Source organism: Anticarsia gemmatalis, chromosome 13 (assembly GCF_050436995.1).
Source record: "Anticarsia gemmatalis isolate Benzon Research Colony breed Stoneville strain chromosome 13, ilAntGemm2 primary, whole genome shotgun sequence".
NCBI classification, from domain to species: domain Eukaryota; kingdom Metazoa; phylum Arthropoda; class Insecta; order Lepidoptera; family Erebidae; genus Anticarsia; species Anticarsia gemmatalis.
The window spans coordinates 6,759,301-6,783,963 of record NC_134757.1 but is presented as its reverse complement, the minus strand read 5'-3'; the positions used below and the strand labels follow the sequence as shown (position 1 = coordinate 6,783,963).

Here is a 24,663-nt window from a genome sequence, read left to right as displayed (position 1 = left end):
TATTATGTACCAAAGTAACGATATATTAGAGGGACTTGTAATTACGGAGCCTAGCTTTAATAAAGTCTTTGAACATGGGTATTGGAATGTACTACTAATAACACAATAAACGTTATTATTTTATCTTTGAGGACGAAATAGATCGGGGGACTTAGCGACGTCAGTTGGCAGTGTGCCACCGCGTACGATGAGCTGGTTACCTACACAGATAACGCATGATCACTTATCTGCTCCAGGCTTAAGCATTATTACGTGCTTTACAAAACGTACGTGATTCTAGGGAGGCTTCAAAAAACCCAATAATATACCATACTCAGGTCCGAGTGAGCCTATTTGTCATTATTATCGTGATAGTGTTTACAGAAGCATAATCGGTGCTCGCCTGTCAAAATTGTTATTAAAGGCTATCATGTCACATTGAACGATAATTTTATCACGACACGTGATGTATGGCTTGCCAACAATCTCATTAAACGGATGTTGACTGAAAGACAAATTATAGAGTACCCATTTTGTGGATTTTGCATGCGATTAGATAAAAAAAATATGCATAAACGTAATTACTTATTTATGAATCTAAAACTCCCAATTTGCCTCAAGATTTTTAATTAAACACTCAAATATTAGACATTCTCCAACTTTTTCATCCGTCTCAAAATTACATAATATCAAACCATTAATCAGAGTTTTAATTGACTTTATAATGAAGTCTTATACATGGAACTGAAATTTAAACAACATGATTTTTTAAATAACTTTTGATGGGAGTTACCATTAGTCCCAAATCAGTCGTAGCACTTGCGTAGCAGCGTAGCAGCCTACGTGATCTACGCAAGTGAGGACACACGGCGTAGCTAAGCACCGCATCGGTATATAAACCGCGTCGACACCTCCTACCGCTCATTTGCTTTCAAAAACCATCGGGAGAGACCACGGAAGCAGCACACTCAGCCGCTCGACGTGCAACAGTGTGATCGTTACTTACGTCCCTCGATTTACTCGCGTTTTCTGTATATCTCGTCGTAGTACAGGTAAGTTACTTTGATTTCAATTATTATTTTTAAAGTTAACAAAATTTAGTTATTTTATTTTACCGTTTTATTATATATTTTTCTTATTTATATCGTCGTTTTACAAATTTTAACGTAGCTATATTTTAAAAGCATAAAACGTTCGATGTTTTATGTGCAGTGCTCATTTAGATACAAATAAATGTTTTATAACTTATGACAAAATAATTTATTATCAATGTGTAAAACAAACTTTTGTAAGCTGTTCAATGTCTAGAATCAAAGTGTAATTAGTGAAGTGTCGCCACACTATTAAAATCTTTGCCGCGCCTACTTAGTATAAACAAAAGGAAAACTTTACTAATATTGAGTGAAAGTAACTTCATGGCAACTTCACTTTACAACACTTTCAAACAACCATAAAATACTTGTGAACTTACGCTGCGATATTAAATATAATTTATATTTATATTAAATATGTCGTGTTTTATAGTTTTTTATGTTATCCAGTAGGTACGTTTTTTTGTCGGATTTTAAGTTTTTTTGGGCGGAAGATATTTTTAGCAAATATCTTTTATTCTAGTATAAGGATTCGCAGATGATTTTACAATTGTCTTTTTGCATTACATTCACATTATTAGTATTCTTTAAAACAATGTAATATTTAACATTTACAAAACAATTTACAAGATTGCGTACGAACTACATTTTATGTACTCAGAATAATGAGCTTATGTTTCTCGGAAGCGCTCTTTATTATGTGATAAAATCTATATATTTTATGTTCTAACTACAATGATTGGCACATTGAATATCGCGAACTGTCATTTGTTCGATGAATGATCATTAAATCCCACACTAAACCGCGGAATATGATTTCTGCATCTGCATGCTCATTATCTCCGACGGGTTAAGTTTCAATACGTATTCAAATGATCATTCAGTCTATCATAGGCTCTGTCATCGGATATCGAGCTGTCACACAGACGGATACTTGCATTATGTCAGTAATTAATCTAAGTAACGACCAGCCTGTTAATACAACTTGCAAATCTCGCTCTTAAAGCGTATTACAATTTAATCGTAGTTAAATGTTGTCTAAAGACATTCTATCTCGGGAAACCTTTGTACACTTTAAAGAAGCGTGATATTAAAAAGTTGGTTCATAATTTTTACCGCGCGTTTTTACAATTTTTCTTTGTTTTCACATCTGCATTTGTGTGGCGATTACGATGTGCCAAAACTTCAAGTATAAAGTTTATACCAGAAAAATATTTATTTAATTCACGAAAAGGTATTAACAGAAAAAAATATATGTCATACGTGTACAAAATATAATGAAATAGGCTAACAAAACAAAATCTTTGAAGGCTTCAGTAAATTTACTCGTTTCATACCCGCTTACTTTTATTTATTCAGACGGTCTGACTAGCTAATATTTCCCGTACAACTACTTTCTTGCAACTTCGTACTATTCACAAAACATCCCACTAATTAACATCATAATTACAAAGTCTACATCACGCGGCGGCTCATGATACAACTTCTAAATGAAAAACATTCTCTAAGGGAAGGAAACAAGATGCAACAGAACGGAGCTAAGAAATAAATAAACAATTTGCGAACACGGAATGTGGAACATATTGCTACTGTAAAAAATGTCGACGGAGAGAATGTTACACCTATTTTAAATAAACGGGTGGCACATTTTTCATTGTCTTTAGACTTTTACGTCTTACATCTTTGTTGTGCTATAAAATGAAATATGAATAAGAAGCAATCTTTGACCCTTTCTATCAACAAACACATTTAAAACGATAAAAGTATATTAGGTATAACCATATTATTCATAGTTGGGAACAAGTTTTTATTTCAACTATAACAAGATAAGTTCTTCAAAAATAGAAAAAACCGAGTGTAAAAACATTTGTGCTAACGAATGCGTTGTAAAACATTTAGTTCTCGCTACATTTTTAGTTTAGTTTCAAGTGCGAACGTGTCGCCGCATCCAAAAACTATTGATGCACAGGAACACGCGAGTGAAAGGGATTTTTGTCACAAAACCAACGCGAATCTAACGATAACTCGATAAAAATGCGTTTTTTATCTTGTACAAACTAGGCGTTCGTAATCGACTGAACGTTAGCTTCCATGTGTCTATAAAAAAGATTTTAACACGATTATGCGGTGAATATCATCCGATAATAGCATATCTCTTATTACTAAATGCCAGCTTAGAGCTACGTGAATGGAAACTTTATTATTAGTTTAATCAATGAGTGGCTGCTCGACGCAGTGGTATGAACAATATAATTAATACATAGGATTGCTTACAAGTTGAGCGTAGGTCCCTTCCTTAGCATGCCCGCCCTAGGTTACTCCAGTCATTTCAGGAAACCGGAACAAAGTTGGCTTTGTAATACTCGTATGAACTCAAAGTTTACGAAGTATAACAGTGATGTATTGTGCCTACTTAAAAAAATGCTATTCTTTTTATAACAACAGTGATTCCCTAAAGGAACAGACTGAAACAAAGATTGCTATTAATACCTCCAGACACTGAATATTGAATGACTTTCTGAGAGTCTCCGTACACTACAATATTTCTATGCAATTTTTTGCGCGGTATATCAAATATCTTTTAACACAAAGAAAGTTTGCCAACCGATCGCTTTCCTTAAGCAGAATTTAAAAAACTGAGGCATTTCTATTGATCTTGCTCTTATAATCTATTTTCGGCTCCCACAGGATCATTGATACTATAAAAGATTTTATACAGTTCAATATCACTCATTTTCCTACCTAATAACATCTTTGTAGAATTTTATAATTGTTCTTCGAAATCTGTAGTTTATCTAAAAGTGATTTTTGGGATCACATTGCAATCTGTTCAAAGTTAATTAATCCAATTATAATTAATTGTGCCTAATAGACAATCGTAATTTGAGAGATACAAGGGAAGTCACTTTAACTAGTAAACGCTGGAAAATTTCAGGGTATTTTTCATTAGGCATACTGATTTTTGACTTTAGCCTCGCTATTATGATTATTTCAAACCGAGTTCCAAAAAGAAAGTTTAAAAGTGCGCCGTTTCAGTATCAATATTTAAATTACTAATACCGATGATTATTGCAATTTGATTTTCATTTATGAACCCGCTTTTTAATCCTAACTGTAAACTTTAAAAGAAAAATCACTTAAAAAACTAACCACAAAAACTGGACTAATATACTTTTGTTAGGAATAGCTCTCCATTTTCTAGTCTTTGAGGTTTCTTTTTAACAATAATACCTAGATACAAGCGTATTTTTCTAGAGCCCAATCCTGCCTTCGACGTAGGTCAAGCGCACGGTACTTTTCATATTATTTTAAAACCTTTCTAGGCCTAAAACAACTTGTAAATCTGAGACTAGGAATAATAAAGAGAAGAGGCTCTGTTTCTTCACTCAAAAAGGGTTTGCTTTTATCGCGCATACTAAAGTAAAAGAATTAACATATTTGTAGCTTTTAACGTAATAGCTTTAATAAAGAATGCTAGAAGCTAACTCGTGACATCTGTATTGATGTAATGAATAAAGTGGAAGGCGTCAACACACATTCGTAGAAAAAGGTTCGTGTCACTTTGTATATTACAGTGCGTATCACACGTATAAAGTTTCAACGAAACATTATGAGTAGGGCAAGTCATTGCACAGATGTGCACAATACATAAATACAAACAACCGAGTTTATGTTGTGTTTACTCCGTGAAGGACTGTTTATTCTATTTAGAAGGTTGCACCCATATATATGCAGCTGTGGAGGCCGTCTAACATAGGCTATTTAATCTTATAAATTGATAGATTTCATCACCATGTATAATGTATTCGATTTTCCCCGTAGCAACCTAATGGTATTAAGTTTAAAATGGCATACAAAGTTTTCCCGATCGAGGCATCACTTATCAGTTTATTTGTTCTCACAATCTTTGCGCCATTTAGATTGCGGTTATTTGTGTTTATTTTGTTTTTATTATATGCAGCAAGCTATTAGTCTTGATAATACGAAGATAAACGCAAAACAACTATCCTTGTTTACTCCATCGTATCTTCACAATACAAAACATATACAAAGGATGACAGCTTAACTCATCCGTAAGACAAAGTAATGGGTCTACGAGAAAAATAATTTATGCATTAGATTGCAAGATCACTGACTTGCAATGTAAATATACAAGAACGAACGCACGGAACTTGTCTACTTGTGTTAATAGGCATATTTTTTAAATCACAGCACTCAGTTTTACAGCCGCGATTAGACTGATTAGAAAACGTATTCGCTTTAGGCGGGCTATCAATAAAGTTCACTTAACCGCAAGATTTACAACACAGATTCAAAATAAAGCCATTATATTAAATATTCATATAACAATACATGGCATCTAACTAAAAGGCATTCAATATATTCAAATGAGTCATCAAAAAACGCTAAAAAGCTTATTGCATCGAGCACCACTTCAGATACTGATATTGAACAACATGCAAGACGGGAGCGTTTTACTTTATGCAACCTATTCGTTCAGCTTGATCGCTTTTGCATATTAATACGATGTCGCTCACTCAATCCACTATTACACGTTGTTTGCATCTACTTATCCAACCCGCATCAGGGACCATCGTATAATAATTACCTATCTTATGCAACGTCAGCTTCTATTCTTTTAATAAATTCAAATATTTTTTAATTTAATAATGACATTAAGTATGAAATCTTATTCCTTGCTACACAATAACTGTGATTCACTGCGATCTCGTAGGTTCTGCGAAGCTCCAGCGTAACAACGTGCACTTTTATGAAGATAGAACCTTGTGTAACGCAGCATCTTAGAAAATATTCATATCGCTGTACGTAATGAGACATCGTTATTCAAGGCCTGTTGAACTTTAGCTTCATAAAGTAACGCATTTATTTCTAGTACAAGTAGGCACGTGTTATCCGTAGGGAAGTTACTCGACGTGCCTACACAAATCCTCACTAGATTTAAACTCGGATAAGTAAATTATTTTAAGGTAACTTATTTCGGATTTGTCAAAGAACAGCATACTTATTTTTTTTATCTCGAATACCTTTTCCTGTTTCATTTAAGTTGAAGGATAGTTCAAAAGGTACAAGTCAAGTTCCGAGTAGCGAAGTGGATAACAACTTTAGGAAGTATAACGTGATTTAGTGAAAGCAATCAATCGAGTCAGCCTATCGGAGACCGAGACCCAGCGTGGCCATGTACTAATCAATTTAAGCACAATAATCATTTGATCAAAATGTTTATATCGTGTAAGTGTACACATACATGTATGTACTACATTTATAAATGTCGTAGTAATTAATGTAAGCCATGACAACTACGGAAAAAGTCACTTGTGCATTTCATTTTTATATAATAGTCACAAGTGCTCACATTGAATTCAGAAAAATGAACAAGCAAGCAACAAGTCCACATTTTGAATGCAATACTTGTTGTCATAATAATTTGTGAATTGAGTCTTTTGTAACAGTACTTCTGACTGTAGGCAGATCCATTGTTTTTACATTTATTCATTCCTAGAACTAGCCCGTGGATTGTGGATTTAGTTCAGAGAGAAAATTAAAACAATGGCTTTTATTTTTGTATAAATTCGACGCTCTGGGACACAATGCGGTTTATTTAGGTACTGAATGTCGGTCACATTTATTTTTCTCTTTATGAAAAACGTGTGGTGTATCGATAAATAGTGTCTCACATATCCAATTATTTGTCAAGGCGATTCCAAATCCGTGGGGTGACCGTCATTTGCGCTCTTTGTGATACGAACCCCCGCGGGTATGTTATGAAGATGTATGAGAAAGGTTTTTTCAATGTTACTTGTATAAAAAGATCAATTTTGATAATCGTAGTGAGAGCAAAAGGAAAATCGTGTGTCAGATTTATTGTTATAACACTTTCCTTTTAATATAAGATACGAATAGAAGGAAATATTTATCAAATTGAGCCTGAATCCGTATACCTTAGAAGATTGAGATCTTCAATGTCTAATAAATAAAAGGTCTAAAATATTTTGTTAACGGAGAAACAAAAAGATATTGACTATTATTGTAAATAAAAGACTCACCACAGTATCAAACCTTCGATACGTATCTTTCCTATTTATCTACATAGCCAAAAATATTTATAATACCGCGCGTGAAAACTAGACTTTAACTAGTGAAATTGACATCGGTGGTTTGTTTGAAGCTAGACTTAATTTCGACTTAACTAACTTTGTTAGTACGACCACTTGTAGCGAAAACTAACATTAGGTATATGTAACCTTAGGTAAAGTCAAATCAAATTTTCGTCTGAAACCAAAGAGTTTTATAAAGAAGAAAACATTAATTACGAATTTATGTAAGTGAAATTAATTGTAGCATATGAATTTATACATAATGCACATTTTGTCGTGAGTATGACATGTTTGACACCGGTAAAGGAGATCCGGCAGCGAAATAAAACAACGTGAAATCGGTCCAACTGTCCGACCCAGACGTAGGGCCTTAACCTACGTAAATATCAATAAGGCTTTTACGTAGACGCGTGAAACGTGTTCTTTATGTCATCTACGCGACAGCTTCGATGACATACATTCACATACATAACAAAAAAAACATAATGCGTGTGTACACATGTAAATGTTCAGTTATTGTGACAAGCGACGTATCGTACTCACGAAGATATTATTCTTCGGTTTAAGGAAACAAATATAAATTACCGAAGTATCAAGAAATGAATTATTTGACTTTAGCTATTAAGAAATGACACGAATGAAGATATTCATTTTCTGGTTGATATACATCATTGCGATCTACTCGAGTGAAAATTCGATCAAATTTTAATGAAACCTTACTCTTGCAATTCTCTCAGAGAGAGATTTCTGTATTTTCCGACATTAACACATTTTGAAATTTTCAAGTAATATTCTGGGCCGTTGTATTTTATTTTAAAATGTGACTTTCTCCATGTTAAAGTTAAGGGAACGATATTAGTGAAGTTGTTATGCCTCTTCTTGTTTTTCGTAACACACAACTTTGAGATATCATACGAGTCATAAAAGAGTTGCTATCTAAATTTCAGATTTAGAGGTTCCCGTTATAGAGCTTTGTTCTTATATTTAGTACTTTCGGTACAGTTGGACAAAACTGCGGTGACAATAGGCATTTGATGAGTTGAAAATAGGTCCTACCTAGCATACGAGATGAGAGTATTTGATTCGTCTGGTTTTTTAATGGCATATGTACTGATTTAAATCAGCAGCTGTGCTCTGTTACGTAGTTGATTATGATAAAATAAAATGGGTATGAAACTTAGGTATCATTGCATTCTAGTATGTGTACAGCTTAGCGTTAATACAGGACGGTTACTTAAAAAAATATAACTTAGAAAACATTTTTTTCGTCAGATATGCACAGTCCCTAAGAGTAGGAATCTTCCGTGTATGTTTGTTTCCACTATGCTTAACGAGGATATCGTGTCGTGGTCGAAGGCCTCTCACATAAACCATCAAGTCACTTAAAGGTTTTACGAGGTCAGCGCGGGGAGCCCTAAGTAATAGCGGTGTTGCCATTACTATTGATGTGATATACTTTTTTAAGATTTCGTGCTTTGTTTTTTTATCTTGTACCTGTATTATACATACCTGCTTATTTACTTTTAATATAAATAACTTTGAATTAAACACAACCTGAGGTACGTCGAGTAGTTCATCCGTAATCCTAGCAGCTAACAATTTGACTTATACTGTCTTGAATGTAAATAATTCAGTGAACTAAAAGATGAATATTATTACAGTATACGGTTTTCATGTAATTTAAATTTATAAACCAAAGTTCAACTCGACTTACTTCACTAGAATTGTTTTAGTTGTTGCAACAAACTAAACAGAATTCAACATCATTTATGATAATTGACGTAGTTTTGCATTTGCAGCGATCACTGGGAATCAAAGGCTTTACCCATCCATATAAATAAAGCTAGGGTTGGCTGCAGTTGTTTGACTTGCTAATCAGATTAGTTGTTTGCAGTTGAAAGCATCACAATGAAGGCAACCAGCTACAACGTGTGCATGGCCATCCTCGTCGGCGCTATCGCCTTGCTGTTCGTAACAGCGACCGCTGCACCAATGGTAAGTATCCGACCCAATCATGTTGTCAATATTCTTTTAGTACATTCAAACTTCCCTGAAAAAAATACTTTTAACGCTTTATGTGCTGATTATAATCTACTTAGGTATCGTAACAAACCTTGAGATATTTTAAGAATCTACTTTGATGTCAATCTTTATTCAAACATCGAATGAAACCAGTATATTTATTTTGTAATTTCTATACATTTTAACAGAATGATAGACAACACAATATCAATGTTTTGAAACACAAATAGCTTCTAGAAATTATTACAATTTCGATTTCATGGACATTACAGAGACAAAGCGAACATTTTGTTGATTCGGAAATGACAATGTGTCTGCTTATCTGATTGTGGACTGATGTGAAATGTTTATTTAAAGCGTGATAAATAGGATTTTCTCATCTCATTCGGTAGTTGAAACATATTTGCGAGTAAGTGTGATATTTACATGGAATCCGATGAAAGAGAGTACAGCCCGCTTTCATTAAAGATACGAGTAGAACAGTACAGCAGTGAATGGCAACATAACATGAATACCTTTCAGACTCGTCTTACCTCTCGCTCCGCTCTAATATTACGTTATAATAATTAATGTAAGTGGTCTTATAAAGTCCGCTATATAGGTCAATTTACTACCAAATTTTCTGTTTGATATTTTACTCTTTCTGTCTCGGAAATTAGTAGGAAATTATGTTTTCTCTTTGTCATAAAATGGTGAGTTAGGTAAAGGACAATTCAATTATTTAATTTGGTCTTTGGTCAGAGAAGAAATATGACAATGTTAATAATAGAGATTGTATTATAATTTTCGCTTCTAAACGACTACTATTATAGGTGGGATTGTTGTGTGAAGGTTTACCTAATGTGAACTCAATGAAAGTGTTTGCACGAAACTTAGTTGGAGCAACGTAACAGGGTCTTAAAGGGTGTTATTTGTTTAGGAGGCGGAAGACGAGCAGTCGGAAAACACTCTAGTGGCGCACCCTGACGGAGAGATGGACCTGCCCGGCTCGTGGGACGCTATCAACACCGCTGCTCTCCGTAAACTGTTGTTGCAACTTGATGCTGAAGAGAGGTAACTTTAAAATTTCGAAGAGGACATGAAAATAGCTTCGTTAATGCCTGTTACTATACTTTAAAAAACGCATAATTTTGTTTTTTAATGATTACAACAAATAACTTTATAAATACGCATCATTTTGTTTCTCCATTAAATAGCGATAAGTGTTCGCGTTGTATTTTCGGCGCGGTCGTGGTCTACCTTGACGACAGTTTCAGTTAATCCATATAAGTAAACGACCGTGGAAATTAGACCTTAAGCCTCTGTTAGGCTTATTTGGACACAAACGAGGCCTATAAAACTGGCCTGAGGTACGCAATACAAACTTCGTAAGGAAGTTCGTTGTGCTAGAAATACCCATACGCCTACTGGATATAATTTTCGCCGTGTTTGCTTTTGTATGTGCTTAAATTCCAAGTTACATTGAAAATTCTTAAGAAATAAATAAATATGGTACGTAAAAACCGAGCTAAATTAGACAATTGTAAAGCGATTCGAAAAAAAATATCATTTTTTGAAAGCTCATTTAATTATTAGAAAATACATCCGCGTGATAATTTTATCAAAGAACAAATAAATGTCAACTTGAAAGATAAAAGTGATCAGGGATAAAATATTTATAACCAAATTCGCCGAAATTTTTATAATTATTCATTTTCGTTAAAGCCTAGCCAAATTCAAAATAAAATAAGTAAGAGCATTAGAATTTGTAAAATGTACTATGAATTTAATGTTAATACCTACAGCAAACTTTCAGCTTTTAGGAAGCTACGTATTATTACGTTAAAGTGAAGTAAAATCCTACCTATTTGCAAAAGAGCTTATGTTACTTTGTGTTTAGCTCTTCAGCCCTCAGTGATTAAATGCTCGCAGCTCTCTGTTAACTAGAGAACTATGAGTTTACTAACAAAACAAAACTTCGTTTGTTCCGGCCCTGTATTATTGATAAAACACATCGCAGAGTAACGTGAAACTAACGAAAACGAGTTGAAATTATTTAGTAAAAGAGTTTTCATTTTGAGAGATTGCTTTCCTAATTTGAACGATGTTTTTTATTACAATTCGTCTCTTAAATGATTACAAATTATACGAAGTTTGAGATTAAAAAAGTACACAACAGGGCTTAATTAAAAATATTAAATTGCGACGCAATGCAAAACTGTTAGACTTATAGTACTATAAGTCTACATATTGCTTGGTATATTATTAATTAAAAGTAGATACTAATCAAATGTCGGTTAGTATAGGAATCTATATTTTTTTAAATTAGCAGACATTTTTTTTGTCTTTTACTTTAACGGCCAATAAGCGCTGAAATAACCTCTACGTGTATTGTTATTGTTCGTTTCGATCAATGCCCTGTGGCTACTAATCTAATTTAACAGCTTCATAGATATCGAAATATTGTCTTATAGAATTAATACGTTACTTCCACGAACAATCTGAACATTAATATTAATAAACAGAAAATTAATGAACTGGTTTTAGCATTTACGGTTAGGTTTAATGCATACTATACCATGGATAAATTCACACTAATCGTGGAGAAAATCTATAAAAGAAGAAAATCTATATGAGGAAATATAATCAGAGTCAGTTTGTGGCGTCCATAGCCAGTTGCGCTCACCGTTCGGTAAACGATCTGTGGGTTAAGAAAACGTTGGCGCGGTCATTCCATAGATGGGTGACCGAATAGTGGTATTTGAACTGGGCGTCTCCATGCTTCGGAGGGTACGTAAAATGTCGTTCCCCGGTGTTGTCAATTAAGATAACAGTCGTTAAGCCACATCAAAGGTCTTCGGGCGGCTTGAACAACTTTGACACTAGGTTGACCACTAACCATACGATGAGAGAGAGAGAGAGACCAGAGTCAATCAGAGCAAAGATTATTTTCCTTTAGCAGTTTATTTGGGCTTGAAGCTTATAAACATATGCATAGGGGCATTTGGGGGGTTTTACCAAACCTTTTAAAAGATTTGCACTAGGTAGCTACTTGTACATTCACAAACGTTCAAAGGTGTGTACTGTGTAGTAGACATGCGCTTACCAACAAACCGAATGTATTAGTCACGTATTTACGTCGCATTTCACGCTCAAAGTGTAGAACATAATACTTGTTTGGTTCTGACGGCCTACGTATGCGGCAAATGTAACAAATCCTTGAACGAAACCTACATTATGTCTTGTAAACTGACGTTTAAATTTTATTGGCTAGCTCACTTTTAAAATAGCAATAAGGAATTAAGTAAGTTTTATATTCGCATGTCCACAAGATAAGCATGTGGTATAGAAAAAGTAACATAAAGACAATAGAAAAATACCATAATGTGTTTTTTATCTACTAATATGTAATTTATAGTGTATATTTGATACTTAATTTGAAATTATTAATACAAATACTTTGTGTACGTACATATATTTCATAAAAGAATCCCCCAAAAATATAGCTATTCCTGATTTAATTAAGACCAAGAAACAGTCAGAACTGGCTAACTATTGAGTATACAATATTCACGAACTACGTTCTCAGGGGAGCACCAACCATTATTCATAATTATAACTTAATTCTAATCATATGAGGAAGTTACTTTCTTTGGTTGTTGTTTGTTTTGTGCCTAAGTCCGAGTAGGTAGTTTGGGTAAGAGAGATAAGTAATTAACAACTGACAATATAAGGATTTCTTTAGAAACTGTCTACAAATAATGAAATATACCTAGATATAGAGATAGATTGATAATAGATTCTGTCACAAGAAGTGCTAACTCTCAATGCTACCTTTTCTTCAACTTTTTAGTTCAGACATCAATAAATATGTTCCCATAAAATATTGTAATATTCAAACAATATTTACATTTATTTGCTCCGTCCAACAAACATGATCATAAACAAACCTCGCTACTAATCTAGTCTCCACACATGTAGGACCCATCTTTGCTTATAAAAGGCAAACAAAATAGAATTTGAGTGGAGGTTACGTCGCATTCAGTGCAGAGAGCGACATGATTGTTTAGAGGGAACAACATCGTCACGCGTGCCCTCTGCACTCGGCGAGGTGACGCCTTGTAATTGCTTATTGTTTTCGAATTTCCTACATCCGACGGTTTAAACACGTAGTTTCGAACCTCATTGTACTGTACCTACGTTTTTATATCTACATAACACCGCTACATTTTCAACTTAAAATATTATTATTGTTAAAAAACAAATGGTGCTGAAAATGCCTGTTTTTCTATCTTGTCAGAACACACAGTTATTTCGTAAAATAAAAAAATCAAGACTTTTAGATAGTTTTTACCCAATTTATCTTATTTTCTTGTTTCGTACTTATATGCTCCTGACTGTTAAGCATTATAAGCAGCAGTGCAGCGTGTTGTAAAATATCTGTGATACCAGCTTTTTTACTCATAATTTTAAATAAGACTTCTTTGTCACACGATATTCTATTAAAAAAACACATTGTTCTTTTTATATAATACATTAAGAATGCCACCTAATTAAAACCAACACTCTTACATTGGTTACTAGATGTGCATTTTTCTTTGATGTAAACAGATCTAAAATGTGTTGTCGGTATTGTTTCTCGCCCGCACGAGTGTTTCAAGTAATCACGCTGTCGCTAACATGGATTCCGATGTCGGCATTTGTTCTTTTTAACAAAGCTCCGAGAGTTGCGTCAATAATGTGTTGTGATATTGAACATGCGGCTTACGTCTATTTCTTTTAAAATATACTTATGATATCATCATGTCTGCGGCGGGGAAACTAAGTTTTGTATATTGTTACTTAATATTTTCCTACGAAAGAATGCTTATTAAATAAGTTTGAAATGGCGTTGAGAAAAAATAATACACGATGTATAGGTACTGAAGGACGGGGAACAAACAACATGTAAATTTCCATAAAGCACATCATCCCTCCCGCGGCGGATTACCAAGGGGATTTGTAACTTAAGCTCCCGTATGCAGCTAATGTTCTCTTAATAAAATTTTAAACACAAAAACGAACACAATACCAAAACATATAAAGGTCAAAGTCAAGTGACATTTAATTAATGTAAAACAACCAAGAGCCAGCGAGTATTGCTCATTGACTAGGGTATAAATTACAACACGTCAGTTTTAAAATATACGTGATATAGAGGTATATTTCTATATTAGTATCACTTGTAAGGTTTAATTGTTCGACGTACGAAGCTCGTGAGTATTGCTTCCCTCGCAATTAAAGCTCAATCAAACTGTTGCACTACCATCGTTATATAAATTGATTTGTGCAAATTATTTGTTTGAATTTATGTAACTATTTTTAAACTACGAGTATGAGGGAAACCGATTTGTTTTGTATTCATAACTGTTCATATTGTTAGACATCTAGTTGACAATATTATCCCTGTATTTGCCTATTGCTGACGTACTATTACACCAAAAAGTCCTGCAAAAGTCAGATTACATTCTGTCAAATATAAATTCGTTTCTAAATAGAGAAACCCTGAAATAACTTTTACTGATATTGTTAGACGTCTTTTATAAAAATAGTTTGTTCATGGATACGTCTCCAAATAAAAGCAAAAGAGTTCTTTTGTGACATTCTAGTAACCCGAATTCTCATTTCGTCGGGCTCAACTTCTAATGATTGAAATACTTTTCCTCTTTCAAACTGGGACCCGATATTTAAAGTAAACATTGCACCGAAAAAACACAGTTGAGCTATAAAACAGTTCAATATAATTTACTAGATTACCAATTCATACTGGAGAATTAACTAGGTTGTAACTGTAAGGCATTTTTTTTTCAAATCATAATTTTAAAAGCGTGGAGTATGCTGACGTTCGCAAAGAGACCGCAAACGATATTGCTTCAGTCTGATTGAATTTTTTATACTTAACCACATTTATTTCTTTGATAAAATCTTGCGTAATTTTATCATTAAAAGCTTTAATACATGAATTACATAACTGATACCTAAATATTTGAGGTAAAACCACGCGTTATATTTCGGCACAAACTGGAAAGCTGCGGTTTCTGCGGATAATGCTGATATTATCTGTACAAATCGTAAGAAGTTGTGTAATATAGTTAGCCATTATCCTCAATATGTCCTTTATCCTTATCACTGCTACTTATACTTCGCGGTTTATCAGTACGCACGCATGGGATTATTATAACGAATGTTTGATATTGTTATTAATTATACGGTATACCTAATGCATAAGGTCTTCAAGTAAATTATCTCGCATTTGTCCTGTACCTCTACATACCCTCAACCACCTGAATATAAATTGAATAAATCTGCTACAAATTCTATGTTTTAGCCTAATTCCTTAGGATTTGCTTATTCCCATTTGAGATTTATATACAGTTATATACAGGACATGTAAGAAAAGCTATGACGGACGGAGGTAACATTGATCTATATTCCAGGATGGGCAGAGTGAGCCGCTCGTGGCCCCAGGCTGAGCCCCGCGGCTGGGGTCTGCGTGCCCTGGACGGCCGCCTGGCGCGCCAGTGGCGGGCAGACAAGAGACAGGTGCGCTTCCGCCAGTGCTACTTCAACCCCATCTCCTGCTTCCGCAAGTGAACACCCGGACTCACGACGCATCGCCCCATCGACCTAGTTGTACGACTGATGTCATGAATTTCATGATTTACCCTATTTAAAATAAATAATGATAAAACCAACGACGTTGTGAATCATTTTTGTTTACGTATTCACAAATGGTAATTACATACCTATAAAAAAACATTCAAACTAGACATCTCAAAGCAAAAATGTTTCGTAACGTCGTCATTAATGATCTCAAATCAAAATACAGTGTATATAAATTAAACACCCGAATGTCAGAAGTATTCACTGGAATAGATTTCTAATTACGTAAATAGTAGCGTCTCTCAAATTTAAATAGATGTCTTCTGTGTCGAGAAAATTAAATGGTTACTGTGGTAGATAAAACTCAATCATTCATGTATTTATGAAATTTAATCCGTTTACTCGATGGCATAATTATAGTGTTCAGCGTTAATTAACTACGTTTAATTACATACCCACCTAAGTAGATCGTATATGTCTAGTCATAGTATAGACTCTTTCTAGGTCGTCAAAATAGGCTAATATACTTTTGTACCCATCTTGCATTGAGCGCTACTTTTGTTATACAAATGTTAAAGTATTGTTTCTAGTCGATTAGTTTGCAAACGCATCTTGTCTCCCTATATTTTTACATTATCGTCTAATTATCATAAGTACCTATTTATATATAAAAATTTATTGTAGGTAAGTGTTACTAATATAAATAAAGATAATCAATGAAATAAACTTATTGTTTGTCTAATAAATGTTTCATTTCCTTTATTCACCTCGGCTACGGCCTACGAGACGTAGGTCTTTTCGTAGCCGTTCTACGAGACGAATGTTTAATTACGCCTATAGATTATAGCATCACAAAAGAGAAATCTCTTTTACAAATTTCTGCTACATACTAATCCTATGTCAATCAACAAATATAGTATCATAATTATAATAAATTTTCAAATGAGGAGGCAATAACTAAAGACCTTGATTTTTTCCGGCCCTCGTATCCATATCCTAGAAAAAGGAGAAGCCTATAGTGCTATTCTATTGATATTTTTATCAATATTACTTTTTCGTATTACTGCAGGCAATGTGGCTTTGATTGTGAATATCAGTAGGTAGACTACTACAATAAAGTTAAATGCATTTAAAACACATTTCAACTACACGTCATGTCAATATATTATTGGAAAACTTATTGAATCCTTTGATCCTTCAATAGGATTAAAGCTTGAATAGGTTTACCTACATACTCTGGTTTTAATTCGAAAATACATTTTCAATTTGAGTCTTCAGAATGTAATTTACCCAACTTTACTGGAGTTGTAAGATGTAGAAACATTTTAATGAAACAATAGTTCCCAAGTACATAAAGTTTGACCTCAGACAATTAAATAATTTACATTATTATTCTGGGCGAGGGTATTTCGTCTGTAAGTGGTAATTTGCCCTGTGGGAGTCCAATCAGACAGTGCTTATCTGTCGATCAGTTAATAGGCTTCGTATAAAGGTAACATTAGCAACACAAATGTTTTCACCGCCACGCGAGTAATCCGCTGAATTCAAATGATGCTGAGCATTTAAAAAGCCTTCTACCAAACGAACTGTGTTTAATACCCAAGGGTTGGGAGGCTATTAGGCAGTGCGCTGAAATTTTCCATTCAATTTTTTTCACCATCGAAGCTCCTCGTATTCATACGAGATAGGGATTTGTTGCTCTCTGAATATTTGTTTGAGGTTAATCGGAATTGGTAATTTTATATATCGGTTTCAATATTGATGGGTTTATTTATAATCGTTCGTTTGGGGTGACGGATTCGATACATATTGTAAACATTTATGGTAATTATTACTGTTTTACAAATGTAAATAAATTGATGACCTGCAGTAACATTAAATAAAATACGGAAAGTTTACCATTGTTCCCTTAATAAATAAAGAGAACCTACATGGTGTATCAAGGAAATTTCATGTACAATGGCTTAAGTTGGTAGTTTGTTAACAATGTTTTTTATAATTATCACCATTTTATTTGAAATACATAGTATGTACATACATGTAACACAAGTTACTTACACGTTGGTATGAGGGATAGGTAAATGTTTAAATGAGATGGATAGCTATTGCTAAACGTTTACGTTTTATATTTATTTCAGTATCAACGTATAGGCAAATAAAAATATGGCAGATAAGACAATTAAACTTTATTTATGATGGTGTAGGTACATAATACGCCTGTCTCAAATATTATTGCGTGTAAATGTTAGGGAAGCAACATATCCCATAAAATAACAAACAAGTTAAAACAACCATTACGGCTTTTAAATATCAAAACAATCTTAATATCAATATCATAACATATCATCTCCGTTTCTCCCCTGCGGGGTTCGGCAATGGTACCAACACCCACATTACGCCAGTTATGTTTGAATTCTTGCACATAGGAGGGCGTAAATGATAATAATGCCATTACAGGCAATTTCCTAACGACGAAATACTGGGAAAAACGTAATGGAAACGAGAGTTTTCCACACTTTGTGGTTACATCTGGCCTCAACAGACATGAGGTTCTACCTGTTACTAATAACCAGACTACGGCGGTAATAGCCTTAGTACAATAATTAACAGCATGCTCACTTTCTTTATTTCACCTGAAAAATCAATTATTTTGAATGATGACATTTTAGTAATATCGAACACGATAACGTCAACATAATAATTGTTAACAATTAGCAATTAAATATAAAAATTAAGTGATGGAGATCAAACTTCAATCAGATTTGAATTCAAACTAGTAAAATTTTCATACGACGTAGTTTACAATATCGTATGCCAAAGATTTATGCGCGAACACTCGCTCTACAAATCCTTTCACGAAACATAATGCACCAAATAGCCTTGAAAAGAAACTATGTCAACATATGTATATAAATCTGAATCCTACTGGAATTATAAACCTGAAAGTTTGCGAGTTTAAATGCTTTATGCATGTTTCTAACTACATATGTAATAAATAAAATAGGTACTTCTTTCAAATAGTTTTTCACAGGGGCTTTTACAGGAGAAATGTTCTTTGTGAGCTTATCAACAGGTATTACGTACCTTTCCGCGTGTATATGTAAGTCTGTACATTTTGTCTAGCATTGAGTTGAAGATCATAATATTACCTCTAATACTCTTTTAGTTCAAATAAATATTATCCTAACATTAATGGGAAAATTGCTCGGTAAAAAGAAGTAAATAGACTACCGCAGTACTAACGAACCTAAAACCAATACACGTGCCAGAAATATGACGCAAACATTTACTTATGGCTATTTAAATGTGAGCAATTCATTCGTTATGAATCAGTAAATCAAGCAATAAAGCCATTTTAGCCACGGGGGTCTGGACGCCGTCGCGCCACTGCAATCATATATCATTCATTATTTTTCTGGGGAGATTTACGAAGGACAGTAAATAGGGTAAATCATATTTTATATTGCCCGTAATGAAATCATTATTCTTAATAATAAACTTATTTGCGATGCTTAGATTTCATGAAAAGAGCAAATAAAGGTAATATAGTACGAAGTAAGTACCTATCTAAGTTAGGAGGATTTCAAGGAAGAAAGGTACTAAAGTACTAAATTAATTGCAGTGGCTACATACTTAACACTCAAATACATACCAATAGTACTATAAATACAACAAGCATAAAATAAAAATACATATTAGCTTTTTGTGTAGAGAAAAGATTTTATTACAAGTTCATACATACTAAGTATAATGCGAAAAGACTTTTTCCCCGACCTAATACCTATTATAAGTACGACGTGTCAAGACATTCAATTACGAAGAGTTCTCAAGATTTAAAACTTTGCTAGTTATTTTATAATTGAAGTCCCTAATCGTAAAATAATTATCGCATAGTGACTTGACATTTTTAGAAGTATTTCAGTCGGGTATTATTACTCTTTGGCTGGTAATAACTTTCAAAGATATTTTGTTAACGTTGTATTAAAATCTCGCTAACATAACGAAGTAATATAGTTTGGTGTACAAATTTTCGGAGGTAGGTATATTAATTATTATTTGAACTAAATTATAAAGTAAATGAACATTATTTTACGATCCAGTACGTACCTAGGTAAATACAAAATCTTAGAAAATTATTTTCATGTCTACTAAATGTGGCACCATTTTAGCTTGGCTTTTTTTTCCATAGATCACATTATTATTCTGTAACTTTACATAAATATAATATTCAGTGTCTCCGTTGCACGTAAGTATTGATAGTCAATAAGCACAATCAATAAATTGCTCTAATAGTTAGTTATTATTATTATTAGTAGAAGTTATTACGATACAAACCGTTTCTGAACTAGCGCCGATGCTTCAGAGGCGAAATCATTAAATTTCATTATGTAGGTTACACTTATCTAACCGGACTAATATGATAATAATATTTATATTGTTATAATTTGTCCTCACATAGAAAATGAATAACGAACCAAAAATTATTACTTTTTAATTAGTTTATTTCATTACATGGATCATGCGGCTGCCGGCTGGGACGGAGTCAATTATTACAGAGGGAGTTGCAAATGACGAGGTAGTTCATGTAAAAGGAAAGTTAATGTGGTTTAAAACATACCTACAGATTACTCGTTCCTGTTATACTTGGATTAGGAACGTAACTCTAACTGACATTGCTAACTTTTAATGAACGGTCTACCTAATAAAGGGGGCAGATTCACGTGTCCAATTTATAACTGCGGGTACTTTAAATGAATAAAAATATTTAGAGCACGTGTGGCTACATAATAAACCAGCATGCGTCAGAAATAAAAATATTATAATGGTTATAGAAGTGGTGCGGAGGCGGCCGCTTTCCGGATCGCTGATTTGATTCCAGTAGCGTGTTTCTCTGAGTCGTGATAACGAGTTGAGCATTGTAGAATAGTATCGTGTAGGTATCATAGATTGGTAGATATATACCACGCTCATCGGCTCATACACTTATTTAACAGGTAAGTTTAGGGTAAACAAACGATGTAGGAGAGTAGCTCAGGTCTCCATCGGGCATCGCTGATCCCTCACTCTTTTCCTACGACTCTTATTTTTACTGCTGCTCCTTAAAATCTGAGAACTCTGTTCTGACCGTCAGATCTGGACCGTGTACAGTAACTGTACTGTATTTAAATTATGTATTGTGTATTTAAATGTCACAAACTGTTTTTGAAAAATATTTTCGTCATTGAGGATAATAACTAGAGGAAAAAAATATTCATAGAAAAGCATTTGAGTATCAACTAACTACTTTAGGTTCAGCAGCTAGATGCAGGATGCAGCTTTTGTTTCTGCACATTAGGAAAGCTTGAAGTAGTCTCTAAAATTATTTTGAATCTGTGGACTCAATTAAAAACAAAATAATTTTAGTCTATGGCCTATCTTCTGTGATTTTAGTTTTTACGTCAAAACGGGCGCTGAAATTAAAACTTTTACAAAGTTTGTAACTTTTATGTAGAAGTTTCTACAAGGCCCACATCATGGCAGAGGATCTTCTTCCTGACTGTGATAATACTCAAACTCAAACACAAAACTCGCAAATTGAATGGAGTCAGCAAAATACACCATCTTACATTCCAACGATATGGGGAAGACTTTATTCCACAAAAGTTGCTATGACAGGGAAGCATTGCTGGAAAACAGCAAATAACCCAGAATATTATGGTGAGAATATTATAAATACAATTAATCTCTATTTTTCTCGGTTTAATTTTAAATTAACCTACCGTCATATTTTTTTCCATCAGATCTTATTCAACCAGAGTTTAGTCTCGGAAGAGCTTTCAATTGCACTTTTATTATGAAGAAAGAAATGATAAAGGAGAATATTATAAAGAATGTCAGTAAACAACACTTCGTAATAAGAAGAGATTTGTCGTAAGTTTGGACACAAACATCACTATACCTTTTGCAGCCTGAAGGGAACAAAATCTTCTAAAACTGCTTATTTTTTCAGTGAACCGTTGTGCCCTGCCATTATAACTGATTTATCTTACAATGGTACATTTATTAATGGAGAGAAAATAGGCAAAGGAAAATCTCAGGTTTTAGATGATAATGATGTGATATCAGTTACTCACCAAATTGTTAAAAGTTGGTAGCTTCTTTTGTTTAAAATTTTATTTGATGGTAACTTGCAAAACACTGTAATGTATTCTTCTGTTTCAGTTTTTATTTTCAAAGATCTGCTAAAGAATGAACAAGACAAAGTTCCTAAAGAAATCTCCAAAAAGTATTACATATCAAGAACATTGGGGCAAGGTGCCTGTGGATTGGTCAAACTAGTCTATGACAAAGTAACTACAGAAAATAAAACTTATTCCTATATTTTTCTAACTTACAGATGCTCTCATATTATTTTCTTTTTTAGATAAAATGCACTAAGTATGCTATGAAAATTATAAAGAAGAGTAGACTGACCAATGGACAAATGAATCATTTGAATGATCCAGAGAAAATTATGAATGAAATTAATATAATGAAGGCTGTGAGACATGTAAGTACTACACATGATAAGCTCTGAGAGATAAACGGCTGTACTGAATTAAATTCTTACTTACCCATAAAAACCTTTATTGATGTTCCAGCCCTGTATAATTTCTACAGAAGAAGTGTTTGATTCCCGTGATGCTGTGTACATTGTCCTAGAACTGATGCAAGGAGGTGAATTATTTGACAGAATCACTAAACAAGGACACTTGACTGAACAATTGACCAGGTTCCTATTCAGACAAATGGTCTTGGCAGTGAAATACCTTCACTCTCAAGGCATCACTCATAGAGACCTTAAGGTATGCATATGTCTACTTTATATTAATATCTGGCATTTACTACTTCACTTAAAATTCATCATTATCTTTATTCTGTTTTATTGTCTTTTCTAGGACCACAGTCTATACTAAATATTACTTTTTCTTTTTTTTTATTGCCATGGACTCTTCTATTTTGTTTTTTTTTTATGATTAGCCTGAGAATGTACTGCTGGAGAGCAAGGAGGATGACACTGTAGTCAAGATCACTGACTTTGGTCTCAGCAAGTTTGTAGGTGAGGACAGTTTTATGAAGACTATGTGCGGCACACCACTGTACCTAGCACCAGAGGTTCTTAGGGCAAATGGACAAAGAAGCTATGGCCCTGAGGTTGACGTATGGAGTTTGGGAGTGATCTTCTTTGTATGGTAAGTACCTTTAAAATACATAATGTACCTAGTTATTAATGTCATGTGCAACACTGGCAGCCAGTCTCAACTTCATCCATGTCAATGTAATTAAGAAAAACTCCACCCCTATTAGTCATATTGTGACTATAGCGTCCCTCAATTAGACAATTCAACACAAAAATAATTTTTCAATTTGAACCAGTTGTCCCTGAGATCAGCATGTTCAAAGAAAAAAATGTCTTTACAACTTTATAACTTGATTCAGAATGTTCTTCAACAATCAACTCTTTTATTTTACAGTCTTGTAGGGTACTTACCATTCTCTTCTGACTACAAGGATTTGTCACTCAAGGATCAAATCATGTATGGAAAGTACAGGTTCTCTCAGGCTCATTGGAAGAACATCAGTTTGCAGGCCAAACTGCTAATGAAGAGAATGCTTACAGTTCAAGTTGATAGGCGAATCACTCTCAATCAAATCCTTAATCACAGTTGGATGCAGGTAAGAGATTAAAACATAAACACCCATTAATTATTCTAAAAAAACCCTGTGACTTTTGAATATATAAAAAAGATAAATACAATTTGAGTCTTAAACTTTCTGTCAACAGGACCATGATGTTATTGTAAGGGTAGAAAAGCTTCTATCACAGAAAGCACTCATGAGAGACATGACACAATTGACAGTTTCATCTAAAAGTACTGATGATGAGAATGGTAACCCAACAATTGTACCGTTGGTAGCAAGTGGCAAGCGAGCCCTAAGTGACAGTTTCAGTTCCTGTGAACCTATACCTAAGAAGCTAAGAATTGGTATGTCTGACGAAAAACACGATGACACTACATCAACAACAAACAGCTACTGTTCTGATGATTAAATATTTTACTTTGATTTTATTTGACAATTTGATATTACTGGTTCTAATAATTTTATTGTCATATTCGTTAAATTATGAATGTGTGACTGACTGTACATTCCTGTACTCCACTACGGATGTACAATTAGTAATAAATGACGGGTATCTGTGGAGTTCCATTTTACCTCAAATAATTATTGTTTTTAGTGATTGATCTTCGATTTTATTTTAATGAAGATGCGTGATATTTTTAATGTTATTCGATTTTAATTAACATGTCTGCTGTGACACATTTTGTTAAGTGATATTTTACTTTTAATTCATGTTAAGATTCTTGTGTTTACTATGATAAGTTGTATACCAACGAAACTAGTTTGTTGACAACTTCATTTTCTTATGGTAATGAATGCATGTTGTTTGATTATATTAAGTGCCATAATTATTTTTTGTGTTCCAATAATTAAGTTTTTGAATACTTTATTACATACAATAATTGTTAAAAAGAAAATAAAAAGAATTTGTAAGAGTAATACAAACTGAGATGTTACAGTCTAGTATTTAGTATAATTCAAGTCATTAAGAATACAATGTTGAATTTAATGATAGCTACGATTTTTTTTATTAATAATAGCTATTAAATACTTACATAATTATTAAGATTTCGTACGTAAGGATTTAATTCCGCCTCGATTACCACCGGCTTAGTTTTACATCATGTTAATTTGATAATAACACAATATCTTGTTGATTTTAAAATGATGATTGGTTTTATGGTCAATAAAAC

The 24,663-nt window shown here is 33.5% G+C and overlaps 2 protein-coding genes across 2 annotated transcripts; both read left to right on the top strand.

Moving 5' to 3' along the window:
• The first annotated feature begins 907 nt into the window (after positions 1-907).
• On the top strand, positions 908-16,590 carry AstC (Allatostatin C). The gene is made up of 4 exons (XM_076121677.1): positions 908-1,031; positions 9,081-9,181; positions 10,128-10,261; positions 15,664-16,590. The coding sequence occupies exons 2-4, from the start codon at positions 9,095-9,097 to the stop codon at positions 15,818-15,820; spliced, it is 378 nt and encodes a 125-aa protein (XP_075977792.1). The 5' UTR covers positions 908-1,031; positions 9,081-9,094; the 3' UTR covers positions 15,821-16,590.
• Positions 16,591-21,231: 4,641 nt separating this feature from the next.
• Positions 21,232-24,630, top strand: lok (ovarian-specific serine/threonine-protein kinase loki). Its single transcript, XM_076121413.1, has 9 exons — positions 21,232-21,526; positions 21,610-21,739; positions 21,819-21,955; positions 22,031-22,158; positions 22,233-22,358; positions 22,450-22,653; positions 22,829-23,040; positions 23,323-23,524; positions 23,634-24,630. Exons 1-9 carry the CDS (start codon positions 21,343-21,345, stop codon positions 23,898-23,900), a joined length of 1,590 nt encoding a protein of 529 aa, XP_075977528.1. The 5' UTR covers positions 21,232-21,342; the 3' UTR covers positions 23,901-24,630.
• Positions 24,631-24,663: the final 33 nt, after the last annotated feature.